Raw genomic sequence first — 24,088 nt, forward strand, 5'->3', positions numbered from 1 at the left:
AATTCCTTCAGGCCAGTGGAGTGCTAAAAATCAACATTCCTAAAAAGTTGGCTCATTGCCGCCATCGCTGGATTACCTGCCTATGTGTCTACTGCAGTGTTATTACTGGCAGCACTGGTATGAAGAAGGTCAGTAGTGTCAGCTTGCCGTCTCTGATTAACCAACATACCTGGATGCTAAAGGCAATTCCAAAAAACAGGCATTTATTTAGCTTGATGGCCTGTGTACACAAAGCCCCAGCTGGACCTTCCTCTCTGACACACTGGTACACTTCTCACCACTTTAGAGATGGTTAATTCATGCAGTACTGGTGGAGACCAGGACTGACCACAAGGAGACACCTGGGGGCTGTTGAGAATCATCATACACAAATAATCCTTTGCATGCAGCTTTGGAATTCATTATTTTGCTAGCAGAGAGCAAGGAAATAGTATTCCAGGACATGTGTCTGCTCTGGGAATCATCACACATCACTGTCTCTCTTTACTTGCAGACTTTTCTGAGGAGACATGATGGTGGTTTCCAGTTTCATTCTTGAATACAAGCTTTAACGTCAGGGGGCGGGAGCTCAGTCTGTTGGGGAGAAGAGAAGGGTTTTTGGTTCAAGACACAACATATGGAAGGTGTTCCTGGTAGTAGTGGGAGCAGGGGAAGGTGCTGGAACACCTTCAGAGCAATGCCGAGGTCCCCTTGAACAAGATGCTGCACCCACAGGTGTACTGTTGCTTCTCCCCTAAGCAGGCTCCAGCTCCCTCCCTGTGACCCTGAAAGGGATGAAGCGGTCAAGTATAGTGATAATTCCATCCTGACCACCTTTGAAAGCAGATCCAATTAGAATCCCTCCTCAATCCATCCAGTGAGTTTACACCTGCTCTTTAATGTGCTCAAATCCTCTCTGATCCGGTCACCAGAAGCATGTTAATGGCAGGCGATCGACTGATTGATTAAGTGAGTCGTGGATTGATTGAAGGCTTGTTGTGCAGCAAAGCTTCAATTAGAAATGATTCCTCATATCAGTCTGACCATGGCGGCAGGGCAAAACAGCATCTTTATCAAGCCTTTCCTCTCTCCCATCAATAGCATCTGGACGCTCAAGGTTCTGCCATATGCTGGTATTATCAATCCTCCTTGATTGGAGATAGCTGTGCTCAGCTTTGCCTGTGGCGATGTATGTCAGGGAATAAAATAAAAAGAAGATTAGAAAGTACTGGGAGATTAGAAGAGCAGCTGCACTGACAAAAACTGTGAAAGAAAAGAAAGACAACCTTTGCTTGCCACATTTTTGATTCTGTAATTATGAGGGATCATCATTAACATGTTGCTTGACCTCATGTCCCAAACGTGCAGTAAGGCCACCTGTCTGCCAGATTCATTTAATGTTTTCCAGTCCCGAGAGGAAGATGGAGAGGGGCGAGGTCACCAGTACACCACAGAAGCCATCTGCCCACCACTGTGTGTGTGTGTGTGTGTGTGTGTGTGTGTGTGTGTGTGTGTGTGTGTGTGGCCCACCGATGCCACCCCCATGGCTCCTCTTGGATTTTTGGACAGATTTCATTCCAATATCCATTTGGACAAATAAAGTTGCGCGTTGTGCATTTCACAGAGGCATTAGGATCATCTATAGCCAGCAGACACAGCATTTGGTGTCTCTCAATTCAAAGAAGTGACATGTTCTCTGAGAGCATTGAACAGGCATGACGACTTCCCTCTAAATGAAAAGAAGCTCATTATTGCATCCCAGCATGAATGATGATTATTACTTCAGCAGTTTCATGGTTTCTAATGGCCAGAGGCTGAGGATGTGCAGATGGAGCACCTGATCTGCCACCCTCAATACATATTCTTTATCTATAATCCATCCTTCCCACATTTAAAGTTCACCTATTTTTGTATACATACACCTGAGATTCTCATTGTTTTTGGCTACAAAATGCTGGAAAATCCAAGTAGCATAGAGGAGGTCAGAGAAGCCAGACAGCTTTTAAGAGGCTTAAAAGATCACATCCAGATACCTTTAGCACACCTACACTGATACTGCAGAATAAGGATGCAGTGTCAAATCCACCGGCTGCATTTAGGTTTGTGTCCAGAGGCACTGTTTTCTATTTTTAATTGTTCCAATCAATTTTCCTCAATCCGGGGAGGTCTGACTGCCCCAACTGGACCTGCTTTCGAAGCATCCGCTTTGTTTACATTTAAAGACACCTCAAAATAGCCTCAACCATGTGCTTTCTCCTGATCTACTGCACGCTGGTGAGGTTCCCTAAATAGTTATGGTGCAAATGTTGCCTGAAAGACATTGTTCTGACCCAGGCGGAGCCCAAAGCTCCTGCCTCAGCACGGATCAGCACCCTAGTCGGAATTTCTCTGGTCTTCGGTCATTGAACGGCTTCTGCAGCGCGCGCCTCCCGGGCTGTGGCTGCACCATCAATCACAGGTGACACACACCCCTCATTAATGGGCACCCTTTTAGTCGCACTGCAATTAATAAAGAGGCCTTAAATACAGAATCAGTTCGGTTGAAGACAAAACAAGGTCTAATGTGTGTGTTTTTGCGTGTGTGTTGACGGTGTCCCCGAAGCTTTGAATCTGTCATTGTGACGCAGACACGCGCGGAGGTAAAGAGTTGATATCGTGATTTTACCTTATTGAACGCGGCACCGGCTCGGTCAAAGCTCTAGCCTGCTCTTGGCTCTTTTCTGTCGTTTTCAGGTTGGATATCTGTCCTTCTTCATCCAACTCTCACAAACGAAGCTCATTTATTTCTCCGCTCCATCAATCGCACAAAGGTCCGCGAGCCTCGGTTCCCCCCTACCGGCTGTTCGCTCTCGCGCTCTGTGGTGTTGCCTTCGTGATTGCTCGGAATATTTGACTGAAGTCCCGTTTGCGGCGTAGGTCCACGCCGTAGACAGGATTAACTGTGGAGTCTACAGTTAATTATTCAAAAGAAGCTCAACCTTTGTAACCTTACTTATATGGAACCTTCTTTTGTGGAAAGACGCAGAAATGGTTCCTCCTAGAATGAGGCTTTTCCCTGTGTAGTTGCTATGTTTGTTTGTGCCTGCATAGATTTTCTGTGCGTAGGGAAAAAAGAAGCAGATCTTCTTTGTTACTTCTTTATTAACGAACACGTTATAAAAAGCGGAGCAAGAGAAAAGCGGTAAGAGTTGATGGAATGGGTAAAGGTGTTCAAAAGAGTGAAAAGTGGGAAGATAGACCAGTCGAGTAAAAATCATTAAAAAATCAGTAGTCATTGTTAAAAATTGGGCGTTTCTGTCTGTTCTTGAATGCAGCACATTAAAGACCCTTTATGGGAGCCAAATAAAACGTCGTGCGTTTGTCAGACTGTTTTTAATTACATTTTAAAAGATCGCATTTTTTTTTAAATATATAACATTTACACACTTTCAATCTCTGCATGATTATAAAACACACCTTATATTGGCGAAATGAAATCAATGTAAAATATTATTTATTGTAAACAAATAGCTACCATGAAACCCAAGTTAAATGCACATATTTCTTTCTTCTGAAAATTGTTTTGGTTGATTTGTTCCAGGTCTGACTCCAGTGCCTTGGCATGCTCAGTGAATAAGAAAGAGATTTCTTATTCAATCTAATCTCTGATGTGCAGTTCATATGTCAGAGTCAGAAGCAGCTGCGTGTGTGTTCTCCTGCAGGGCAAAAAAGTTAGAGAAATTTTAAGCATCATATGAAAGGTGTAGAATTCCTGTAGTTCTCCAAGTCTATCCTTTTCACATCTTCAACGATAAACAACTCTTCCTGTATATACTTTTGTATACTGTTTATTTCAGCATTAATTTAATTTTGGGCTCACCGTGTATGTGGGGTTTTTGAAAGATACAAAAATGTCATCTTCAATAGGTTCAAACTGCTGGAAATACACAAAAAATAAAATGCTTCAACAAGATTACTCTGACAACACCTGGCCATTGACTGTTCTACATATAAATTTTCAGAGAACTTTATTGTTGTTCAAGTTAATGTGTTAATACCTGAGTGGGTGAAGCAGTCGGCTGAGCAGAGGCAACATTTTCTCCACCTGAGACATATGCTGGATTTTCAAAAGCCTCCTAGAGTGGCCACAAAGAATAAAACATAAAAATAACCCAAGATAATATACAAGAAAAGCAAAACATTAATTTTAGTAAACACTCCAAAGCAGCTAAACTAGACTTTGTCTAACTACACTGTTAGTCACGTAAGGTTTGAACACATGAGGAAAAACTAAAAAATGTAATCGGTCAGCATGTGACAAACCTTGTTCTCATTGGCAGGTTTGTTTCTACTTTTGGTTGGCTCATCCACGATTTTTAATTCTTTACTGTACAGTGGATTAATGTGCTCCTGAGGAAGCAAACAGCAATCATAGTCAACGTAATAATATAACAACATCCACACAGCAGGAGGAAGCATCAATGCTGTTTTCTGACCTTGTTGGCTCCATCAGGAGCTGAAGATCCTGCCAACATGCCTGTGGGAACAGGACCTCTTCCAGTGTCATATCCTGGGTTCTCAAAACTCTTTTCCTGAGTGTCCACAATAGGTACAGATATACAGGTAACCTATACATTCAGGAGAAGAATAGAACTGTAACAGAAACTAAAAGAAAAGCTTATTGAGGTGCATTATTTTCATATCTGAATCTCGACATCAAAGATATACAGATATATATAGATATATATTTGGTCTGTTGGGGATATGCTGACAAGCGAAGGGTTCTCTGGAAGGTGTTCTGGTAGGAGGGAGAGGTGCCAGAACACCCTCAGAGCAGTGCTGAGGTACCCTTGAGCAAGGTACCGAACCCCCAAATGCTCACATAGAGCCCTGCGCTGAGCTGGCGATCCATCCAGGTGTGGACCCTGCTTTCCCCATATATGCACCCTCCCCCTCACCCCAAAAGGGTAAAAGTGGTTAAGAAGATGAACAAAAAAGACAAAAAATGAAAATAAATTCTAAATCCCCCAATTTTTTGGGAATGTCACGTTTTAAATGTACTGATAACAATCTTTCCACACAACGGATTAATCCATGATGCTACTGACCACATCAGAATTCTCCCTTGGTTCAGTACCATCCGTTGCCGATGGAGCCACTCTGTTTCTGTAAAACATCAACATATGTTCAAACTGTAACAAGATGCCAAACACTCCCTCACACACACTGGCAAGATGGCAAAACAAACATGACATGTGCGGTTCAATTGTATGAAATACGTCTCAGCGACAGAAATTCACAGTGCTTTTACCTGAAGCTTGGAAAGTTGGACACGGAAGGCATTGAGGGCATTGAGGGCATTGATGGCATACTTGGCAAGTTACTCCGTAGCCTGTCCACTAGTTTGGGGTTCCTCTTGGTAGCGTAGAAGAAAGCAATGAGCAGAAGCACGACAGCAACTGTCACTCCAATGGCGATTCCAACTGAGATTAAGACAAAAAACATCTTATTAATAAGATGAAGTCCACTTACTCTGAAAGTGACAATAAAAATGAGTTGTGACACTGTGACAAGTGAGTTTCAAACTTAATTTCATTGTATTTTGACAATGACAATAATGCTTCTTATTGCTGATAAATTATATTTCACATAAGCAATGAAATCACTCACTTGAAGAGGCAATTATGCTGTTGTTGTTCTTCTGGCAATATTCTCCCTCCCACCCTGGAGGACATCTGTAAATAAAAACACAGGGATCAACACACTGTTACATTCAGCATCCTCTTCCTCTGACGGCACCTTTGATGTCTTACTTGCAAAGAGCCTTGTTGTCATCGAAATAGCAGGTACCACCATTTTGACACTGACAGGGAGGGGGCATGGTTGGTGGTGGTTCTAACCCTGAAAAAAAAAACCGTGCCATTACAGGGCAGCACACATCAGCGGGCAGCAAAATAGAAATTCCATCTCATGGCAACAATGAGGGAATGTTTTACTGAAAAGCTAAAAGAATTCGATCAAAGTCGTTTCCTACCAGCATCGCATTCGGTTTTACTCCCCGCTATGAACTTGGTGCCCTCTGGGCAGGCGCAGGTGTACCCTCCAGGTCGGAGCAAACACAGATGGCTGCAGATTCCCTTACATGGATTCTTCACTACACATCAACAGAAAGCTCAGAGACTAGAAATACATAGCTGATATACTTTCTGTGTAAAAGGTTTTGTTGATGGATAGAAACTAAACGTACAAACACAAGGTTGTGATAGTCAATAGTCAACTGCTGATGTAGAAAAGTGTGCCGCTTACTGGCTATTGAGTTGTATCTCTGCTGCTGGTACACAGAGACCTGGGTCAGCCAGGGTCCACCAGTCAGCAACTTGGTCTTGGTTCCACGACCAAATTTGTCCTGTCGGAACACCTCTCCTTTCTCCTGAGTGCTCCAGTAAACATGGTCCTCGAACACACTAACGCTGAAGGGGTTCCTCACGTCTAAGGGAGAAAGCTGACCAGTTTAGAAGAGCACTGAATTACCCCTTAAAGGTCTGATGTTAACCCTTACCTATGAAGACGGAAGTTCTACGATCATTTCCTGATGGCAGAATGGATTCAATACGACTTTCCTTTGAGTCAGACCAGTAAATTCGGTCATTGTTGGTAAAGTCAATTGACAAGCCAGTGGGCCAACCCAGGCCATCGGCTACCAGGACTTTCCTGCTTTGACCGTCCAGCCAAGAACACTCAATCTTGGCGGCATCTCCGCGGTCAGCCCAGTACAGCATTCTGAAAGTCATTGGGGCAATTAAAACAGGAAACAAGCGACTTCTTTCTCAACTAGAGGTCTACGTGTCTCACCCTAAGCGTGGGTTGACAGCCACAGCAGAGGGGTGGCCGAGGTCAGTCTTGACCAGGTGTTTCCTATAACGTCCATCCAGCAAAGCCACCTCTAACCGCTTTAACCTGGAGTCTGCCCAGTAAAGGTTTCTATGGACAGAACATAAGCTATTCATGGAACACGCTTATGATCCTTTACAAGTTTCACCATTTTAATAATGATCAAGACAACATAAGTGCATGAGGCCATGTTGATGTAAACACACCTGCCCACCCAGTCCACAGCGATGCCATCAGGCGTGGTGATGTATTTAATATCAAGGGTTATGGAAGCTGCAATATTGTTGCTGCCATCATCCACAGAAGGTATGTAAGCTCTTTTAATAGCACCTGCCTTAGAGTCCTTACTGGCTACAGTGAAGTATACCATACCTGACAAAAACCACAAGTGCATCACACATCAGGTCAATCTCCTGACGTGGGAGTTATCATTAATTGGTTTTCAGTACTCATACAACTTACTTAATCCGGTGTTGTTGTGGTCCCAGTCATAATCCAAAGCCATAATGTGCTCTTCCTCTTCCAGGAAATTATGGTAAGCCTCTGTTTGTAAGTTGAACCTTCGGATTCGGATGTTCTCTGGCAGAAGCAGCAGGGGGGTGGCTCCTGAACACAAAATGATCATCAGTAAGATGACCAAGGTGTTCCGCATCTTCATGCTGATTTTGTTCTTAAACAATGACTCAGCTAAAAAAAATCCTTTATGATAGATCATTATGTCATGATAGCTCACATCAAGGCTGATTACTCAAATAAAACCAAATACCTAACAAACATCATCACAGTGGCTCTCAGTAAATGCACTCAAGTGACACTGAAGCCTCACTTTAATAAATACTCGCAGCATTAGATATTTAATTTGAGTTTCTGGCAGTGGTGGTAGGGCACAGTAACACGCTTTTTACTGATTCTACAAATAAAATGAATTATAATCAAAGTTCAATTATCATTCATACTGTAAGAACATTTATGGCATTCATTGAAAGCTGAAGCTGTTACAAGACTGTGCTCACCCTCAGCCTCACACATTTTGCCGTCGCCTACTTTCCGGTACCCAGACGCACACTCGCAGTCGTAGCTGCCCTTGGTGTTTTTACAGAACTGAGGACAGGTGCCATAAATCTGACACTCATCGATGTCTGTAAGCATAAGAATAATGTGAGAAAGACTCTTGAGTTGGTGGTGGTGGTGTGTGTGCGTGTGTGTGTGTGAGTGTGTGTACCTAGGCAGGTGGAGGTGCTGTCTGGATCCACTTTGTATCCAGGTCTGCAGGAGCAGATGAAGCCGGTGCCGTTCAAATTGGTGCACACGTGCTGGCACACCTTCTCATCACAGTTTCTGTCATGGCCAAAGTCTAGATTTAAAACACACAGAACCAGTTTAACTCATTTTCAGTGGTTTTTACCAGTCCCATAGAATAGAAAATAAAACAATTTATCCTGAATGAAACAGTTAGTGGATTATTCTACTTACTGCAGCCCATTTCATCAGTGAGGTCCCCACAGTTGTCATTGTGGTCACATACATATGGCAACGCGACACAGTGCCCATTGGAGCACTTAAACTCCTCTAGTGTGCAGGGAGCCAGTGTGGGCTCCCGGCCTGAGAAGGACACAATTAAAAGTGAGTCAGAGCCATAAATACACAAGGTGGGTTGTGTGGAAATATGCCCACGTCCACTTCACTAAAATTAGAAAAGCTTTCTCTGTACTGTCCACCAATATAAGTCTGAATACAGAAAAGTGTGTTTTGCCACAGTATAATAAAACAGATTCATCTCATACAAAGCAGTATTTCAAAGCTTCACTTCTTCTGTTTCCTCGCAACGAATGGATTTTTCAATGTCCAATAACCTTCTAATCTCTTCTCAAAATAATTTGCTCTGATTGATGTTTAATCTGATTGTGTAACTATATTATATGATCTGGGCCCAAGGTCAGGTGCACATTCAAATGTCATTGTCCTAGATATCTAGACTCAACTTCTTTTCCAGACTAAGAAACTAAACTCTGAGCAATAGGCAAGGTATAATTTACAAAAGGCTGCAACATCTCAGTGAGCGTGTGTGTGAGAGACATACACAGATCCTCCGTCTCATCACTGTTATCTCCACAGTCATCCTTCTGATTGCACAGCAAACCAGAGTAGATACAGTATCCGTTTGCACAGCGGAACTTGGACGGCATCTCACAGGTGATGTTCACTGCTCACACAAATAAAAAACAGAGCAACATTAAAAGCAGGCCCTAACTCATTAATAGTTTGATGTTGATTGGATTTTTTTTGCATTTAATTTTTGTCTTTGTTAGCACCAACCCTCATCTGTCAAATGTGATAGTTATTAGCATAAAAACATAAACAACATAAAAATGTTTTTATCGCCGCGAATGAAGATGGAATTATAATGTGCCTCAAACTAAATTAAAAGAAAGGCTTCTCACAGCATAAACTGAGCTGTTCATCAGAGCGGTCCCCACAGTCATCAGTTCCATCGCAAACCCAACTCTGGCTGACACACAGATGGTTCGAGCATTCAAACTGGTCTGGATGGCACCAGCGACCTCCTGGGTAACGAGTAGCTGTTGTGGAGGTGAAAAACACAGATTTAATTTGCCTTGTGCGAATAGACTCTCAACAGGTCATGAGTTCACACATTATCTATAATAGTTGTCTTTTATGGGACCACTTTCTGCCTAAGAAGGTAAAAGATCCTGAACGGAGAATAGCCTGCCTACTCACTCTGCATTCATCTTTTGTTCAAAGCCTTTAGAAAACTGCACTTGCTACATCCCAAGAAGATTAAACATTTTCATATTTCCACACATTCAAAAATATCTCATTATTTGATACATGCTCATGGACAGTACATATTTTAAGCACAAATAATAGACATTTATGAAATGACTACAAACCCAAAATGAGGTTTACTTACGGCAGTTGGTCTCATCTGAGAGGTCCACACAATCACGCCGGCCATCACACTGCAGAGCAGCGGGGATGCAGTGACCTGAATCACATTGGAAAAAGCCTGGACGACACGTCTGTAGCTCTAAAAGACAGCCGGGATAACGACGTGTGAGGTTTTTAACTGAATTGTGAGCGGTAAAAAGGAATCTTGAGTGCAGCGTCTGCTCACCACAGTCCCGTTCATCCGAATTGTCCCCACAGTCGTTGTCATGGTCACAAACCCAGGTCCCAGAGATGCATGTTCCATCGTCACATCGAAACTCACTTTCCGAGCAAGGCCTTGGCTCTACAGGTTACAAATACATTGAGAAAGAGTGAAACAGTATGAAAGAAATTGGAGACATTTTTTCTGCTTGGTGAGACACTCACGGCAGTTCTTCTCATCTGAGCCGTCCCCACAGTCGTTATTGCCGTCACACTGCCAGCGGATGGGAATACAGCGGTGGTTGTCACATCGAAAATCTCCCAGAGGATCACAGGTGACCTCGGCTGTTTGAAAAATGGGATTAATAACAAGGCTTTAAAAGACTGGATCACTGAGGTCCTCAATGACAACTCAAAATAATTGGTGAACCTGTTTCTGGCATATTTGTTTGTGTGAAGTTACAAAATACTCACCTATCTTGGAATAAAAAGAAAACAAGTGAGGAGAAAGTTGATTTTCATGGAAACGTGTTCCAACTAATGATGCGCAGTCACTCACCACAGCCCTCCTCGTCACTGTTGTCGATGCAGTCGTTGGTACCGTCACAACGGGCCCATTGAGGGACACAGCGGTAGTTTGTCTTGCAGGAGAACTCAGTCTCATCACACTTGTACCCTGGACCCACTGGACAGGACAAGAAATGTTAGCATTATATGGCAACATGTGATTTATGATAAATAAGTTATCTTCAAGCAATGACCACATTTACTGTACTTTTGGGGTGTAATTTATTTAAACTGCTAACTTGTAATGTCCAAACTTACTGCATGTTTCAAATGGCTCATCAGATCCATCCCCACAGTCATCTTGGGCGTCACACACATAGCTTGATGGCAGACAGCGTCCATTGGCACACTGGAACTGTCCTGGTCCACAGGTCCTCTGAGAACAAGTTTCTGGGTCTTCATCGCTACCATCCGAGCAGTCATTTACTCCATCGCAGTGCCACGACACAGGGATGCAATACTTGTTTTTACACTGGAACTGGTTTTCCTGGCATCTGTGGTCACCTACAAAGAAAGCAGCTTGAATTGTCAGAGCCAAGGCCTCTGTTTACACTACCAAAGTCATTCGAATAAAAGCTACCATAACATGCTGGTTTTTTTTTTCTATTAAGACTCAATACTGCAATTAAAATATGTACAAAACACATCTGATCTGACTAAAAACCACATTCTCATTACAATCCGGTCTATAAGGTCCAAATTCAAATTGGCCACTTATCACAGTCACATACTGCAGAGAGCAGCATCCTCATCTGAGTGGTCAGGACAGTCTGCGTGGCCATCGCAGATGAAGCCTGGGTAGGTGCAATTTCCATCTTGACACTGAAACTGGCCAATGGGGCAAAGACGCGGTGGACAGGTTTGGGGCTCGTCTGAGCCATCTCCGCAGTCTGACTGGCCATCACACTTCCACCAAATAGGAACACACCTGAGCACAAACAGATCACCCCAAAGATGAAAACTGTTGCAAACCAAAATAAATAAGACAAATTTTACACTTTTCCCTGCGAGAGTTTTTACATTTTACACATTTTACACATGTCACTCTAGCAGAAAGCTGCTGTTACTGACAAACACCAAATATCAAGAAACTAAAGCAAATAGCTCAATCTGTTTATTATTATTATTATTATTATTATTGTTGTTGTTGTTGTTGTTGTTGTTGTTGGCCTTTTTATTATGATTATTTCACAAAGATTTGTGAAGAGTGAAGTGAATAAGAGCACAACTGAAGTCGGGAGCACTGTCTAAAAGGAATTTGGGATTTTTTACAAAGGACTGACTTTTCATTATCTCCACAGCGGAACTGGGTGCTGGAACAGTCAGCAACACATTGAATCTTGAAGCCAACAGCGAGGCCGATAAAGTGATCCGGACACTCGCAGGAAGCTTCCTGCCCTCCAGGGCCGATCAGACACAGATGACTGCAGGTCAAATAATGGGACGAGCAGGGGTTTTCACCTGAGACAAAGATAACAAGAAGAGCACGTTGGTTGAGTCTGAAAAGCAGGAATAAACAAAATAATCTACAATTCAAATGTAGTTCACTTACTACGCGGCTGTCTATATGGGTGATAGACGTGGATGTCATAGGGCCGGTGTGTGTTATTTCCCATGACTGTACGCTGTTCGCCAGTGTACTTGTGAGCCTTTTCCACTGTGTGTGTGTTCCAATCAGTCCAGTAAACCCAATCCTCAAAAAGGGAAACAGCAAACACGTGGGGAAGTGTACCGGCCATGGCCCGGTGTCGGTTCTGCCCATCCATATCTGCAAAGCTGAAAGATTAAATAGTAGAGGGTCAATACAAGCACCAGAGCTCCTTCGACACAAACTGAATTGATCTGATTCTTAACTCACTCCAGGAAGTTAAGATGTGAATCAGCAAAGAAAATTTTGTTGGTTGTGTAGTCAATGGTCAGAGCGTTGGGCCACTCTAGCTTGGTTGTAACAATAGCACTGACATTGCGTCCATCCATGCCAGCTCTCCCAATATATGGTGTGTCACCCCAGTCGGTCCAGTACACCCATCTACATAAAAGGAAAGAAAATGATTAACACTTAACATTATGAACGAGCCTTAAAAACACAAGTTCCTCATCGTATGGCCTCTTATGAAACCAATAAAACATCACCAGTCTCCCAAGAATAGAAATGTTGAGACTTGTATTAGACAGTCTCTGGGTGTGTTTATCATTACCCATATTTTGGATTCACAGCCACAGCACGTGGACGGCTGATAACGTAGGTGCTGTTTCCCTCTTTGAAATGTCCTGACAGCAGCTTCTTCTGGTAGCGCCCGTTTAGCTCCATTACATGAACCGAGCCATAATAAGAATCAGTCCAGTACAATTTCCTGCAGCACACCAAAACATTTTTGACACCAGGTTAGGGCAAAAAAATGTGTGATCAAACAGTTTACAATAACAATGTTTATACAGCTGGATCTAGCTGAAATCTTTCTTGAAATAACGCTTAATGAATTGATTTTTCTCTCAGCTTTCGGATGAATTTCCTACTTTCTTTACATACCTGCCCACCCAGTCCAAAGCCAGCCCTTCTGCTGTCATCACATCATTTGCCAGAATCTCCCTATCAGTCCCATCAAAACGCATCCTCTCGATTTTCCTCGCTCCTGCATCGAGCCAGTAAAGCCTTTTTTCGGAGTGGTCAAAATCTAGAGCCACGGCATTGGTAAGCCCTTGGAGGACAACACTCAAAAGTGAGCCATCGGTGGTCAGATTGCGGATGTAGTAGCGGTTACTGTACAACAGGTAAGGGGCAATGCCACTGTTCTGCCGACAGGTGCGCCCATCTGCCTCACGGATGTACCCCGGGGCACATTTGCAGTAGTATGATCCGACAACATTCTCGCAGATCTGGCTACAGACGGCAGGTGTGCTCGAGCATTCGTTGATGTCTTCACAGGCTTTGCCGTCGGGCATGAGTCGGTAGCCAGGATTGCAGGAGCAGTAGTAACCAGTGGGGGTGTCAGTGCAGAGCTGGGCACATTTGTGCACGGATGGGTTTTGGCACTCGTTGATTCCTATAGACATAAAAAAAGATAATGGGGGAAAACAGTGGAGAAAAGAGATGATGACAATGAGCTGTTGTAGTAAATCAAAGTAAAAATATCAGCAAATAAGCTGGCTTATGATAGGTTATTTTAAAGGTGTCTGAATTTCCTCAACTATAGATCGGCTGCACTATAAACAGTTCACGAATGTCGCGTCTCACCACAGCCTTTTTCGTCACTGTTGTCGTCGCAGTCCTTCTGCCCATTGCAAACCTTGCTGGTATCAACACACTGGCCTGAACTGCACATGTACTGCTGAGGAGCGCAGGTTGGCTGAGGAGAGACGCACAAGCTGTCGGCCTCATCTGAGCCATCCATGCAGTCGCTCTCCCCATCGCAGGTAAAGGAACCGGAGATACAGGCTCCATTAGCACAAGTGAATTGGTTGCTGCTGCAGGTGTCATACGTACAGCCCAACTCATCACTGCCGTCCCCGCAGTCATTCACACGGTCGCAGCTAAGAAAGGAGGGTACGTTAAAAAAAGGAGTAATTTCAAAGGTGGATCAACGAATCCTTGTTCATACACGATTCCAACTTACTGGTAAGGGAGCAGGATGCAAAGCCCGTTTGAACAGGAAAACTCATCCAGGTGGCAGGTGCGGTTAGGGCAGTTCTTTAGCTCATCAGCTGCATTGGCACAGTCCTTCTCTCCATCACACACAAAGCTTAGAGGCACGCAACGTGGATGACCTGGATACCAGGTTGGACAGGTAAACTGGTCTGAGCTGCAGGTACGCTGACCTGGAGGAAAGAAGATGAACCATATAAGATGTTAGAGAAGTAAATTGAAAAAAAGAAGTGGGAGAAAAGGCAAAACTGAACTACAGCATGAGTCAGAGATCAGATTAAAAAAATCAACTGAAAAGAAAATTAAAGGGTTTAAAGTTTGATTAAGCTTCTGTAACATGTTACCAAACTGAAAGACTTATAATATCTCTACAATATGCAAATAAAGCGCTATCTCACCACACTCCAGTTCAGGAGCCTCATCGCTGTTGTCCCAACAGTCGTTATTACCATCACAGACCATAGACTGGGGGATGCAGTTTCCATTGGTACATGTAAACTGACTGGGATTGCATGTTTTGATCTGTTCCTCTGCACAAGAACAAAGAAATATCTTTCGTGAGACATTACAAATTTCAGACAGGCTGGCAAAAGTTGCGTAATTTTCTTAATAATCCACCGTAATACACATTAATTGTGTACTGGTACACAAAAATTGTGTGCGGTACACAACAGGTCAATCGCCCTTCGAGCTGTTAAACAATATAAGTGATTGAAATGGGAATGCACAATACTTGCCACAAGTTGGAGGTTCATCTGTCCCATCCCTGCAGTCCTGGATGAAGTCACACACCCAGGAGTTGGGAATACACTTCCCATCGTCACAGCGAAACTCGTCCAAGGAGCATGTACGAGTCGCTGGAGAATACAGATTCATACATTTTTTCCCCCGTGAAATGTTGTTTTGAATCAGGTAAAATACAAACTTATCAGCATGCTAACCTTATCCAGTGACCACAGGCCAGTGTGTAGCTTACCACAGAAGAGGGGGTTTTCGTCACTGTTGTCTCCACAGTTGTTGTAACCATCACACAGGTTTCCAGGGTAGATGCAGATGTTGGTATGATCACATTTGACTAGGCCCTCAGGACAAGTCCTGTCAGCTGTAATAACATATAAAAAAATCTGAATAAACACAGGATCAAACTGGTTAAAGATTATGTCTCGTTTCAGAGATGAGACCTATTACCGCACAGGCAACATTGTGCTCAAGGTCAACCGAGCTAACTAGAGATTATCCTGGTTTTAACTCACGGCAGTTGATTTCATCAGAGGTGGCGTTATCTCTGCAGTCGTTGTGGCCATCACAGATGAAGTCTGCGCTGATGCAACGTCCATTGGTACAGGTGAACTCAGTCGTGGGATTGCATGTGGGAAAGGGGCAGCCGAGTTCATCGCTGTTGTCATGACAGTCATCGGTGTAGTCGCACACATAGCTAAGTGGCACACAGCGGCCATTGTCACAGGTGAAGTCCATGGCAGAGCAGGTGTGGAAGGCTTGGCAAGAGGAACAACATGGCATTTGCTGATTTTTGTTTTAAAAGATAGACTTCAAACAGCAAACAAAGGCATACTAACATGATGCTAAATTTAGCAAGTGTGCGTTGATTTGCAACTGGTTCAATGTCCAAAAATCACCCCTGAATATATTTGCTATAGATTTTATCTGAACATCAAGTCTCACCACAAACTCTTTCCAGTTCATCGGAATTATCTTGACAGTCGTTGTAGCCGTCACACTTCCAGTAAGCAGCGATACAGTTACCATTGAGGCAGGTGAATTGATTTGGCTGACAACGTTTTCCTGTGTCTTGGATGCAGTCTTTACCATTGTTGGCTAGATACCACTTGCCATCGTGGGGACACTGACACTCTGGACCAGATGGGCCTGCAGAAGAGTTTATATGCGGTGAGGAAATCCAAGACTATGGATAATTGTTTTTTCTGATTGGTATTAGTTTCTAATGGGTCACTTTGTTTAGCTCATCGTCCCTTCAGCCACTGAAAACAGCTGGTGCTCATAAATGGTTTTTAAATTTGTGTGCACAAATTTAGTGGTGCACCTTCTTTGGTGCAAGCACTGTAAGGTGTCCGCTCTTACCAGAAACACATATATGACTGCAGCCTCCATTGAACTGCTGACAGGAGCTGGAGCACATCTCCTGTTTAGAGCCTGCGTAAACATGAATGTCATTTGGTCTGTACTGCAGGTCCTGCGCCAGGACAGCAAAGCCAGAACCACCATCCTTTCTTGCCCTGAAGATGGCTCTCTCAGTCCAATCAGTCCAGAAGATGTCTTGTTGGAACACGGTCATGGCAAATGGGTACAGGACCCCATGCACTATTATTTGTCTGTTCTCCCCAGTCAGAGTGGCCCGCTCAATTTTATCTCTATTCAGGAGAAGAGATGCTGTCAAAAAACAACATTATCGATATCATAATCAATAACAAACTGTACATACAATGAAGCATCAGCCCAGTAGAGCATCCTCTCTTCATAATCTATGGACAGGCCATTGGGTGTTGTTAGGCTGCTATTAATGATGGTGGTGCGGAAGTTGCCCCCCAGCGTGGCCCTCTCAATTTTGGCTGGATATCCCCAATCAGTCCAGTATAGATAACTGCATAAAAGAGAGACGTGAGTAAAGGAGCTTGGACAGAGTGGAATAATCACATTAAAAGAACAATTCAGTAAATAATATTGAAGACTTGTCGCTTTTACCCATAGCAGGGGTCAACAATGATGCCTCTGGGCCGGTATGCATTAGCAATGATTGAGCGGTTTTGCCCATCCAACCCTATGGACTGGACGTTGCCTCTATAGTAGTCGGTGAAATAAAGACGTTTGTTCACCCAATCAAAGGCCAATCCCTCTGGGTCATCCAAATCTGAAAAATGTATAGGGGGTGTTGAAAAATGAGAGATTAAACCATGACAGACTGATGGAAGAATGAGAAACAGTAAGAAACACATGTTAACATGAGCTGAACTCACTTGTAGCAATCATGACAGGTGGGCTCGTGGGTGATGTCGTTGTGATGAAGCCAATTCTGCTGCGACCAATTCCCATGTACTGGGTGAAGAAAATTCGTTTCTCCTTGAAGTCATAATCCAAAGCCATTACACTATAGCCCAAGTTCAAGGTTGGATAAGGAGCACTGTGATCTGCGGGGTCTAACCGCAAGCTGTTTAGTGTGTAGTCTGTGGTAAAAACTAGAAACTCATCTAGTCCATAACCACATGTTACTCCATTACTAAGGATTGACCCATGTGCGCAGCCACATTTTGGTGCTTCCTGGTCTGGTATGGCAAAGCAGAGTTGCTGGCAGCGTCCATTATTTTCATAACAGGGGTTGAATCCAACCTGGTGGGCAGCTGTAGGCTGGACATGAACGTCAAATATGGCAACGTCCGTCAAGCCATCAAGATTGTCTCGAATTACCTAATACCAAAAACATTGCAATAGGTGACACAAGAGCAATACTGTAAAGATAAACTTGTGTTTTATATTTGATAGATTTATTTCTCACCTCAGGTTGAACAGAACTAGAAGGATCCTTACTGGCCTGAAACAGTTTCCCTAGCTTTTTATCCACCCACAACAAGTCATTTCCAAATATAGCCATTCCAACTGGAGATGGGTAACGGCTCCCATATCGGATTATTTGCCTTTCTGTCCCATCCGGGGCCATTCGGGAGATCATATCAAGAACATCATCAGTCCAGTAAAGAAAATCGTTGGTGTAGTCGACAGTCAGGCCGCGAGGTGATGCTAAGCTTTCAGATGCTAATATGGTGCGGTTGCTGCCATCCAAAAGTGATCGCTCAATCTTAGGTGTTTGGCCCCCATCGGTCCAAAAGAGGTAGCGAAGCTTGGGGCTGACAGCCAGATCACGGGGCTGGTCATGGGAGGACTTGAAAAGGATGGTTCGGTACGTGGTGTTGATGACATGCATCTCCAGCAAGGTCTCACTTTCAAAGGCATTGGTGAAATATAAATTACCTAAGAAAATAACAATGCTTTATTGACTGATGGTTGTGTTTCTAAAAGACCACAATAAAAGTAACAGAAGGATGGGTGACATCATACCTGCAATCCAGTCAACAGCAAGACCCTGGATGCCTAATCTTCCAATGCCTGTACTAATCAGCCTCATGGTATATCCTCCGCTTGTTTTAGTCCGATAGATGCCCTTATATGAAGTAGATGTGCTGTTGTCAGTGTAATACACAAAGCCAGATTGAATATGTAGGTCGATCTTGCCCTTGATAGAGTAAGATGCTGCAAGAAGAAAGAACCACAACAACAAAAAATGTAACCAAAGAAGTTTTGTCACATAGTCAGTATATAGTAGACTGAAAAATAAAAACTTTACACATCATCCAACATACATCCGCTAACAGGCACCATCGCCTCTGAGTGGTCGGAGCTGTTAACATGGAAGCCACGGATGTACTTATTGGTGGACACAACTGCATACGATTCATACTGTTCACAGCGTGTGCCATCTGGAGACATGATAAATCCTGTGGTACAAGCGCAGGTCTTCTCATTGCCAGGTCTGGGTAGGCAGAGGTGGGCACAGCCCCCATTGTTGGAGCTACAGGCATTAGCGGTCCCTGCTGAATCTGTGGGAGGAAAGGGGAAGAAAGTGGAGGAGGTACAGTATATTCAATCCTTTAAGCTCCTATAACTGGAATGCAACTGTGAATTTGAACAATAACATTAAAAAATCAGGCTTTGATTAAATATTTCTCGACGACTGTAGGCGTTTTCACTGTGCGAGTAACAGGTAAATACTGGGGGCAGGAACTTTAAACAACAACAACACTGCGGAGTAGGACCCCTCGGCGACGTTGCAAGCTTCGATCGCTGCAACTGCCGTAATGGTTGTGCGACAATGATGTCACCCAGGCGAGAGGCCAAAACCAAAAACAATAACAAAGAAAAAATGAGGAAAGAGGTAAACAGTAAAGGAGCCGAAGCATAATATTCTGAGAAAATATGATTTCTTCCAGCTCCGTGATGTGTGCACTTATGGAGTTTTGTTCTGCCTGACATCACACCAGTGTGTTAATAAATATCAAGTAAACAGCACATGTTGTGATACTTAATAAGATTTGATGTCATTGCGGTGGACGCTATGAGCGAGTTTAGAGGAGGTTCCTGCAGTGCCATGGCTGCTTAAAATTACCCCAAAGTAAAGAAACGTTCCTAGTTACTGGGGACGTCACTTACTGTCTCTCGCATGTACTTTGAGTGCACGGAGGCCACTCATGCCACTCCTCATCACAACCATGTTGGCACCAGTGCCTTTGTCCACCCTTTCAATGACCTCGTAGTCCAAGTCAGTGTAGTAGAGGTAATTCTGGTGGACTGTTAGCCCCCATGGATGGGACAGACCAGTCACCACCGTCACCCTGGTAATGCCATCCATAGTGCCACTTTCAATCTAGGCAAACATCCCAAGAGCATGCAGAGGATTATTCAGTGAAAGTCACAGACTCTGGACCAAAATAAAGACATTTGAAGCAATCTTACCACCCCAGACCCCGACACACCCCAGTACAGTTTGCTGGTGGAGATGTCAGCAGTAAGAAATCCAATGTTAGCCAGATTTCCTGTGTAAAGGTTCTTTAAGTTTCCACCATCCATGTCTGCACTGCCAACTTTAGGAGGAACATTGTCTGACCCTTTGTCTGTCCAAAACAATTTCCTGTACAAGAATAAGGGATAATTAAAGCCCTACAATTTAAACGTGCAACTACAGGCTTCAGATGGGATGTTCTGTTAACACTGCAGAGAAAAAGATTCTTTCTGACTTTTAAAAATTCTGTTAAGTCACATCTAACTTTGCTCAGAGATATGTTGATTTTTAAGGAAAAGGATTCTTTACCCTCGTGCTGGATCCAGTGCTATACCCATAGGCTGGCCTGCCTCCTCTGGTTTACCTGTGGAGCTAATGAGGGTCTTCCTGTAGTGCTGATTTCCATCCACACGAATAACCTATGCATATGTAACATACGCATCCAGTTAGATATACATTAAGCCTTTTGTTTTTTGCTGTTGGGGATTTTTTTTCCTACTGTTGGTTATTATTATACATTGTAATTACTTATCCATCACCACTGATTACCTCGATGGCTTTACCAGTGGGATTGGTGTAATACATCATTCGGGTTATCCAATCAAAAGCCAGACCAGACGGTGAGCCCATGATAGCAGCAGGAGCAAACTCTGACCTGTTAGTTCCACTGGTTTTCACTTTCCATATAGAACCCTGACATTGAAGGAAGACAGCATGTTATATGCATTAATACCTGCAAAATCCTTTCTCCTCATCAAATGTATCATTGTACAAGTAGCACAATATTGTATATATAAGAAAACACATAAAGCACAATGCAGGACTCACTGTGCTCTGCACCCAATAGATTAACTCCTCCTGGTCATCAAAGTCAATGTCCTGCCCCTGACTGATGCCCGACACAGGGGCCATTGCGTTGTTGGAAGGGTCATTGGGGTCAAGAGGGATTCCAAAAATGACTGACTCTCTTACCACCATTAAAAAGGTAGATTCGTCTAGTAAAGAGTTCAGGTGATTATTTGGACAAACATGTATTCCAAGCAGTGGGAAGAAAACAACACTTTGTTGGAATAGCGGTTGATGTGTTTTGGACAAAAAATCTTTGACAAGATAAAATTAAATAATATGAACAATATACCTTTAATACAGGTGCGTTTGTCAGCATCCAGTTTCCAGCCAGACTGACAGTGGCAGGAGTAATATCTGGGCCTCAAGCCTGACAGCAGGCACAGCTGAGTGCACAGGTGGTCGCCGCACGGATTGATGGCTGAATTCAAAAGCAACGTAATGCGTAAATACTGGTTTCTTTTTATAGAGCAGGTTTTTCAATATAAATAGCAGCCGACAATAGTTGTTCTGTGATTACGGTACATGTGGGGCTTTACCGCATCAGCACCCAACCCTGTTTTCAGATTACATATGAAGAAAAGTTACCTGTGGGTTGTTTAGTGGGATGGTCCATAACAATGCCCATTGGCTGGTACACACTGCTCATTATAGTGGTGATGTTGCTACCGTGGAACTTGTTTGTCCTCATCACCTTACTCGTATACCGCTCTGACCAGTAGACTGAGTCCTCAAAGATGGTCATACCGTGAGGGTGCTGAAGAACCTTAGGGGATTTACAGCAGGGTTGATTTATTTGAACTTATGACATTTTATGACATATTTCCATATTTTAAAAAAGTATGTATTTTTGATTTATTATTAAAATAATTAAAACCCCTTCAACCTACCATGTTGCTTGCCATAACCTGATGGCGATTCCTGCCGTTATAGTCACAGTAGTCAATATATTTTAGGTAGGCATCAGCAAAGTAGATCCTCTGTGTGGTGTAATCCAGTGCCAGGCCATTGGGCCAATAGAGTTTTGTGTTGACAATGACTTCTCTTACGGTTCCATCCATAAAGGCCCGCTCAATCCGTGGGTTCTGACCCCAATCTGACCAGAACATCAAGTTGGTGCTGGGGGAAAAAATACAACGTGATTAGAAGCTTGAACATGATGTCACAAGATCATTAAAGTTGAATCATTGAAGAAAACCACAAATGCAATATCAAATCAAACAACATCAGACGGTCCCCGTCAAATTTTCTACTTACTGGTTACGAGGATCTAAAACCAATCCACGAGGACTGGTAACATTTTTGCTGAGGAGGACTTTGCGAAAGCGGCCGTCTAGTGTGGAAACCTCAATGTTCTCCATGACCGAGTCAGTCCAGTAAAGGTTCCGACCCACCCAGTCCACAGCTATGCTCTCAGGCACCATTAGGCCAGCAGAGAAGACCTACAACAGCAGAGGCAAATGGAATCATTACAATACTGATCAGTTTGATGTCTTCTAATTTTCTGTTTAGATATGAGAAAAAAGGCGCCCAGCGGATCAAGTCTCTGGCTGAAGAATCATACCTCTCGTCTATCAGTGCCATTCTGGTAGGAACTCCATATTTTCTTCTGTGTTGCATCAGCCCAATAGATTCTGGATGTTGCGCGATCAAAGTCTACTGTCACTATGCTTGAACCGCTGACCACTGGCGTCATCTGAGGTGGGTTCTTGTTGACCCAGTTAGCGATGATTTGGCTGCGCTTGGCAACCAGAAGTACAGCAGCTTGTGTGTCTAAGGGCAGAAAGAGCACATTATTTCCCACTAAACAGTGCAGCTTTCTGTGTACAAATGCATTTATAACTCTTTGGTGTTGGACTGGGACACTTAGTTATTGTGATGTGTATTTCTTACCTATAGCTTTACAGGTACGTCCATCGGGCTCAAGGAGATAACCCTCTGAGCAGTAGCAGCGGAAGCTTCCTCTCTCATTGTAGCACTCCTGGCTGCAGAAACCTGGTATCAGGCACTCGTTGATATCGTCACAGGTTTTAGAGTCATCAAGAAGTTGATAGCCTGGCGGACAGCTGCACTGAGCTCCAAACGGTCCTTGGAAGCAGGTGTGACTGCATCCTCCATTGTTCAGTGTGCAGTCATTTTGGTCTTCATGAAATTAGGTAAGATGTGTCAGTAACTGGGCATTGTGCTTCATTTGTCATTAATGTTGAAGTCATTACAGTTTTTCTTTTTTCTTTCTAAACTGCTTAAAGTACTCACTGCAAATGGGTGACTCATCTGCTCCATTGGGACAGTCCCTCTGGCCGTCACACACCTTATCCAGATCAATGCACAGCTGGTCGGAGGGGCACTGCCACTGGCCAGATGGGCAGCGAAATGGAGGTGTGGGGCAATTCTGTTCATCACTCATGTCCAAGCAGTCGTTGTCTCCATCGCACTGCCAGCTTGTCGGGATACACAACTTGTTGTTACACTGGAAATAGTTGGGTCTGCAAGTGATGGGTGGGCAAGAGTTGTGTTCATCTGATCCATCTTCACAGTCGGAATGGCCGTCACACTCCCAACCCCCTGGTATGCAGAACCCATCACTCTGGCACTGGAATTCGTCATCATGACACATACCTGGACCCCGAGTAGCTGGAAGGATTAAGACCAATTAATACTGTTAAGTTATCCTCACACCCTTCTACCTTCTAAATCTAACAATAAATTACATTGGTTTTTACATTATATGTACAGGTATGTACCGCCAAGAAGGGTTTGCTGGCATTTGCTTGTATTTTAGCAAAAGGAGTAAAAAATGATCAAAGGGATTTCAATGAAATTTTCAGGAAATGTTGATAATACACCCAATTTTGGTCCCTCAGATTCCTGAGGAACTTTGACCATTGATTTTTCAAATGCTCAAAGCCCCTTGGTTTAAAGTAAAACCTAATAATTAATTGCAACCTTGTCTCACTGACACCTATTTATACTATACTACGGGTGTAAGTCCCAATGTGTGGAGAAATGAGCTTGCCAGAGGTCTAAGCCCTCAAAGTGCTTTTTTTTATTGGACTGGTGTGATCAATGGTAAACTTACGACAGTTTTGTTCATCAGAATGGTCCCTGCAGTCAAACACACCATCACACCTATAACTTGAACTGACACACTGGTCCCCACTAGCACAGGCAAACTGGTAGGAGGCACAGGCGAACTCTAAAGTGCAAAGGATTCCAGAACATTGCATATGATATGGATGAAATACAACACAATGACATGCAAAGTCTCACAGATTCCTACCGCAGTCTTTCTCATCAGAGCCATCCAGACAGTCCTGGTCTCCATCACAGACGTAGGAGTTGTAAATGCAGCGATGGTCAGGACACAAGAAGTAATTAGGAGGGCATGTTGTGATCGTGGAATCTGTCAGAGACAACACACTCATTTGATATTTTCTCATAACACATTAACACATCTATGTATTTTTTACATATTGGATGAAATA

The 24,088-nt window shown here is 43.4% G+C and overlaps 1 protein-coding gene across 3 annotated transcripts in view; it reads right to left on the reverse strand.

The window, feature by feature from the left end:
- Positions 1–24,088, reverse strand: part of lrp2b (low density lipoprotein receptor-related protein 2b) — a 33,310-nt gene that overhangs the window by 991 nt on the left and 8,231 nt on the right. The window contains exons 23-84 of one of the 3 annotated variants that reach the window (XM_029837717.1): positions 23,884–24,006; positions 23,683–23,799; positions 22,860–23,237; positions 22,497–22,745; positions 22,168–22,376; positions 21,861–22,045; positions 21,494–21,722; positions 21,192–21,369; positions 20,896–21,024; positions 20,586–20,752; positions 20,307–20,450; positions 20,067–20,176; positions 19,712–19,886; positions 19,409–19,622; positions 18,562–18,798; positions 18,260–18,451; positions 17,700–18,172; positions 17,164–17,611; positions 16,892–17,057; positions 16,632–16,790; positions 16,271–16,560; positions 15,854–16,057; positions 15,424–15,666; positions 15,147–15,272; positions 14,908–15,027; positions 14,569–14,700; positions 14,142–14,343; positions 13,763–14,058; positions 13,058–13,571; positions 12,726–12,881; positions 12,386–12,556; positions 12,080–12,303; positions 11,811–11,988; positions 11,259–11,455; positions 10,786–11,031; positions 10,520–10,645; positions 10,186–10,305; positions 9,986–10,102; positions 9,782–9,898; positions 9,291–9,428; positions 8,930–9,052; positions 8,323–8,451; positions 8,072–8,203; positions 7,863–7,988; positions 7,312–7,455; positions 7,056–7,221; positions 6,811–6,939; positions 6,518–6,738; positions 6,265–6,447; positions 5,993–6,112; positions 5,772–5,859; positions 5,629–5,693; positions 5,270–5,441; positions 5,067–5,124; positions 4,455–4,586; positions 4,282–4,368; positions 4,017–4,094; positions 3,839–3,895; positions 2,645–3,674; positions 869–1,158; positions 667–764; positions 170–573 (exon numbers count right to left, since the gene is read on the reverse strand). In XM_029837717.1, coding sequence (XP_029693577.1) covers positions 3,636–3,674; positions 3,839–3,895; positions 4,017–4,094; positions 4,282–4,368; positions 4,455–4,586; positions 5,067–5,124; positions 5,270–5,441; positions 5,629–5,693; positions 5,772–5,859; positions 5,993–6,112; positions 6,265–6,447; positions 6,518–6,738; positions 6,811–6,939; positions 7,056–7,221; positions 7,312–7,455; positions 7,863–7,988; positions 8,072–8,203; positions 8,323–8,451; positions 8,930–9,052; positions 9,291–9,428; positions 9,782–9,898; positions 9,986–10,102; positions 10,186–10,305; positions 10,520–10,645; positions 10,786–11,031; positions 11,259–11,455; positions 11,811–11,988; positions 12,080–12,303; positions 12,386–12,556; positions 12,726–12,881; positions 13,058–13,571; positions 13,763–14,058; positions 14,142–14,343; positions 14,569–14,700; positions 14,908–15,027; positions 15,147–15,272; positions 15,424–15,666; positions 15,854–16,057; positions 16,271–16,560; positions 16,632–16,790; positions 16,892–17,057; positions 17,164–17,611; positions 17,700–18,172; positions 18,260–18,451; positions 18,562–18,798; positions 19,409–19,622; positions 19,712–19,886; positions 20,067–20,176; positions 20,307–20,450; positions 20,586–20,752; positions 20,896–21,024; positions 21,192–21,369; positions 21,494–21,722; positions 21,861–22,045; positions 22,168–22,376; positions 22,497–22,745; positions 22,860–23,237; positions 23,683–23,799; positions 23,884–24,006 — 10,448 coding nt within the window. In that variant the 3' untranslated portion in view covers positions 170–573; positions 667–764; positions 869–1,158; positions 2,645–3,635. The remainder of the gene's footprint in view (positions 1–169; positions 574–666; positions 765–868; positions 1,159–2,644; positions 3,675–3,838; positions 3,896–4,016; positions 4,095–4,281; positions 4,369–4,454; positions 4,587–5,066; positions 5,125–5,269; positions 5,442–5,628; positions 5,694–5,771; positions 5,860–5,992; positions 6,113–6,264; positions 6,448–6,517; positions 6,739–6,810; positions 6,940–7,055; positions 7,222–7,311; positions 7,456–7,862; positions 7,989–8,071; positions 8,204–8,322; positions 8,452–8,929; positions 9,053–9,290; positions 9,429–9,781; positions 9,899–9,985; positions 10,103–10,185; positions 10,306–10,519; positions 10,646–10,785; positions 11,032–11,258; positions 11,456–11,810; positions 11,989–12,079; positions 12,304–12,385; positions 12,557–12,725; positions 12,882–13,057; positions 13,572–13,762; positions 14,059–14,141; positions 14,344–14,568; positions 14,701–14,907; positions 15,028–15,146; positions 15,273–15,423; positions 15,667–15,853; positions 16,058–16,270; positions 16,561–16,631; positions 16,791–16,891; positions 17,058–17,163; positions 17,612–17,699; positions 18,173–18,259; positions 18,452–18,561; positions 18,799–19,408; positions 19,623–19,711; positions 19,887–20,066; positions 20,177–20,306; positions 20,451–20,585; positions 20,753–20,895; positions 21,025–21,191; positions 21,370–21,493; positions 21,723–21,860; positions 22,046–22,167; positions 22,377–22,496; positions 22,746–22,859; positions 23,238–23,682; positions 23,800–23,883; positions 24,007–24,088) is intronic. The other 2 variants (XM_029837721.1, XM_029837708.1) reach the window with 2 other exon arrangements.

Source organism: Takifugu rubripes, chromosome 1 (genome assembly GCF_901000725.2).
Source record: "Takifugu rubripes chromosome 1, fTakRub1.2, whole genome shotgun sequence".
In the NCBI taxonomy this organism is placed as follows: domain Eukaryota; kingdom Metazoa; phylum Chordata; class Actinopteri; order Tetraodontiformes; family Tetraodontidae; genus Takifugu; species Takifugu rubripes.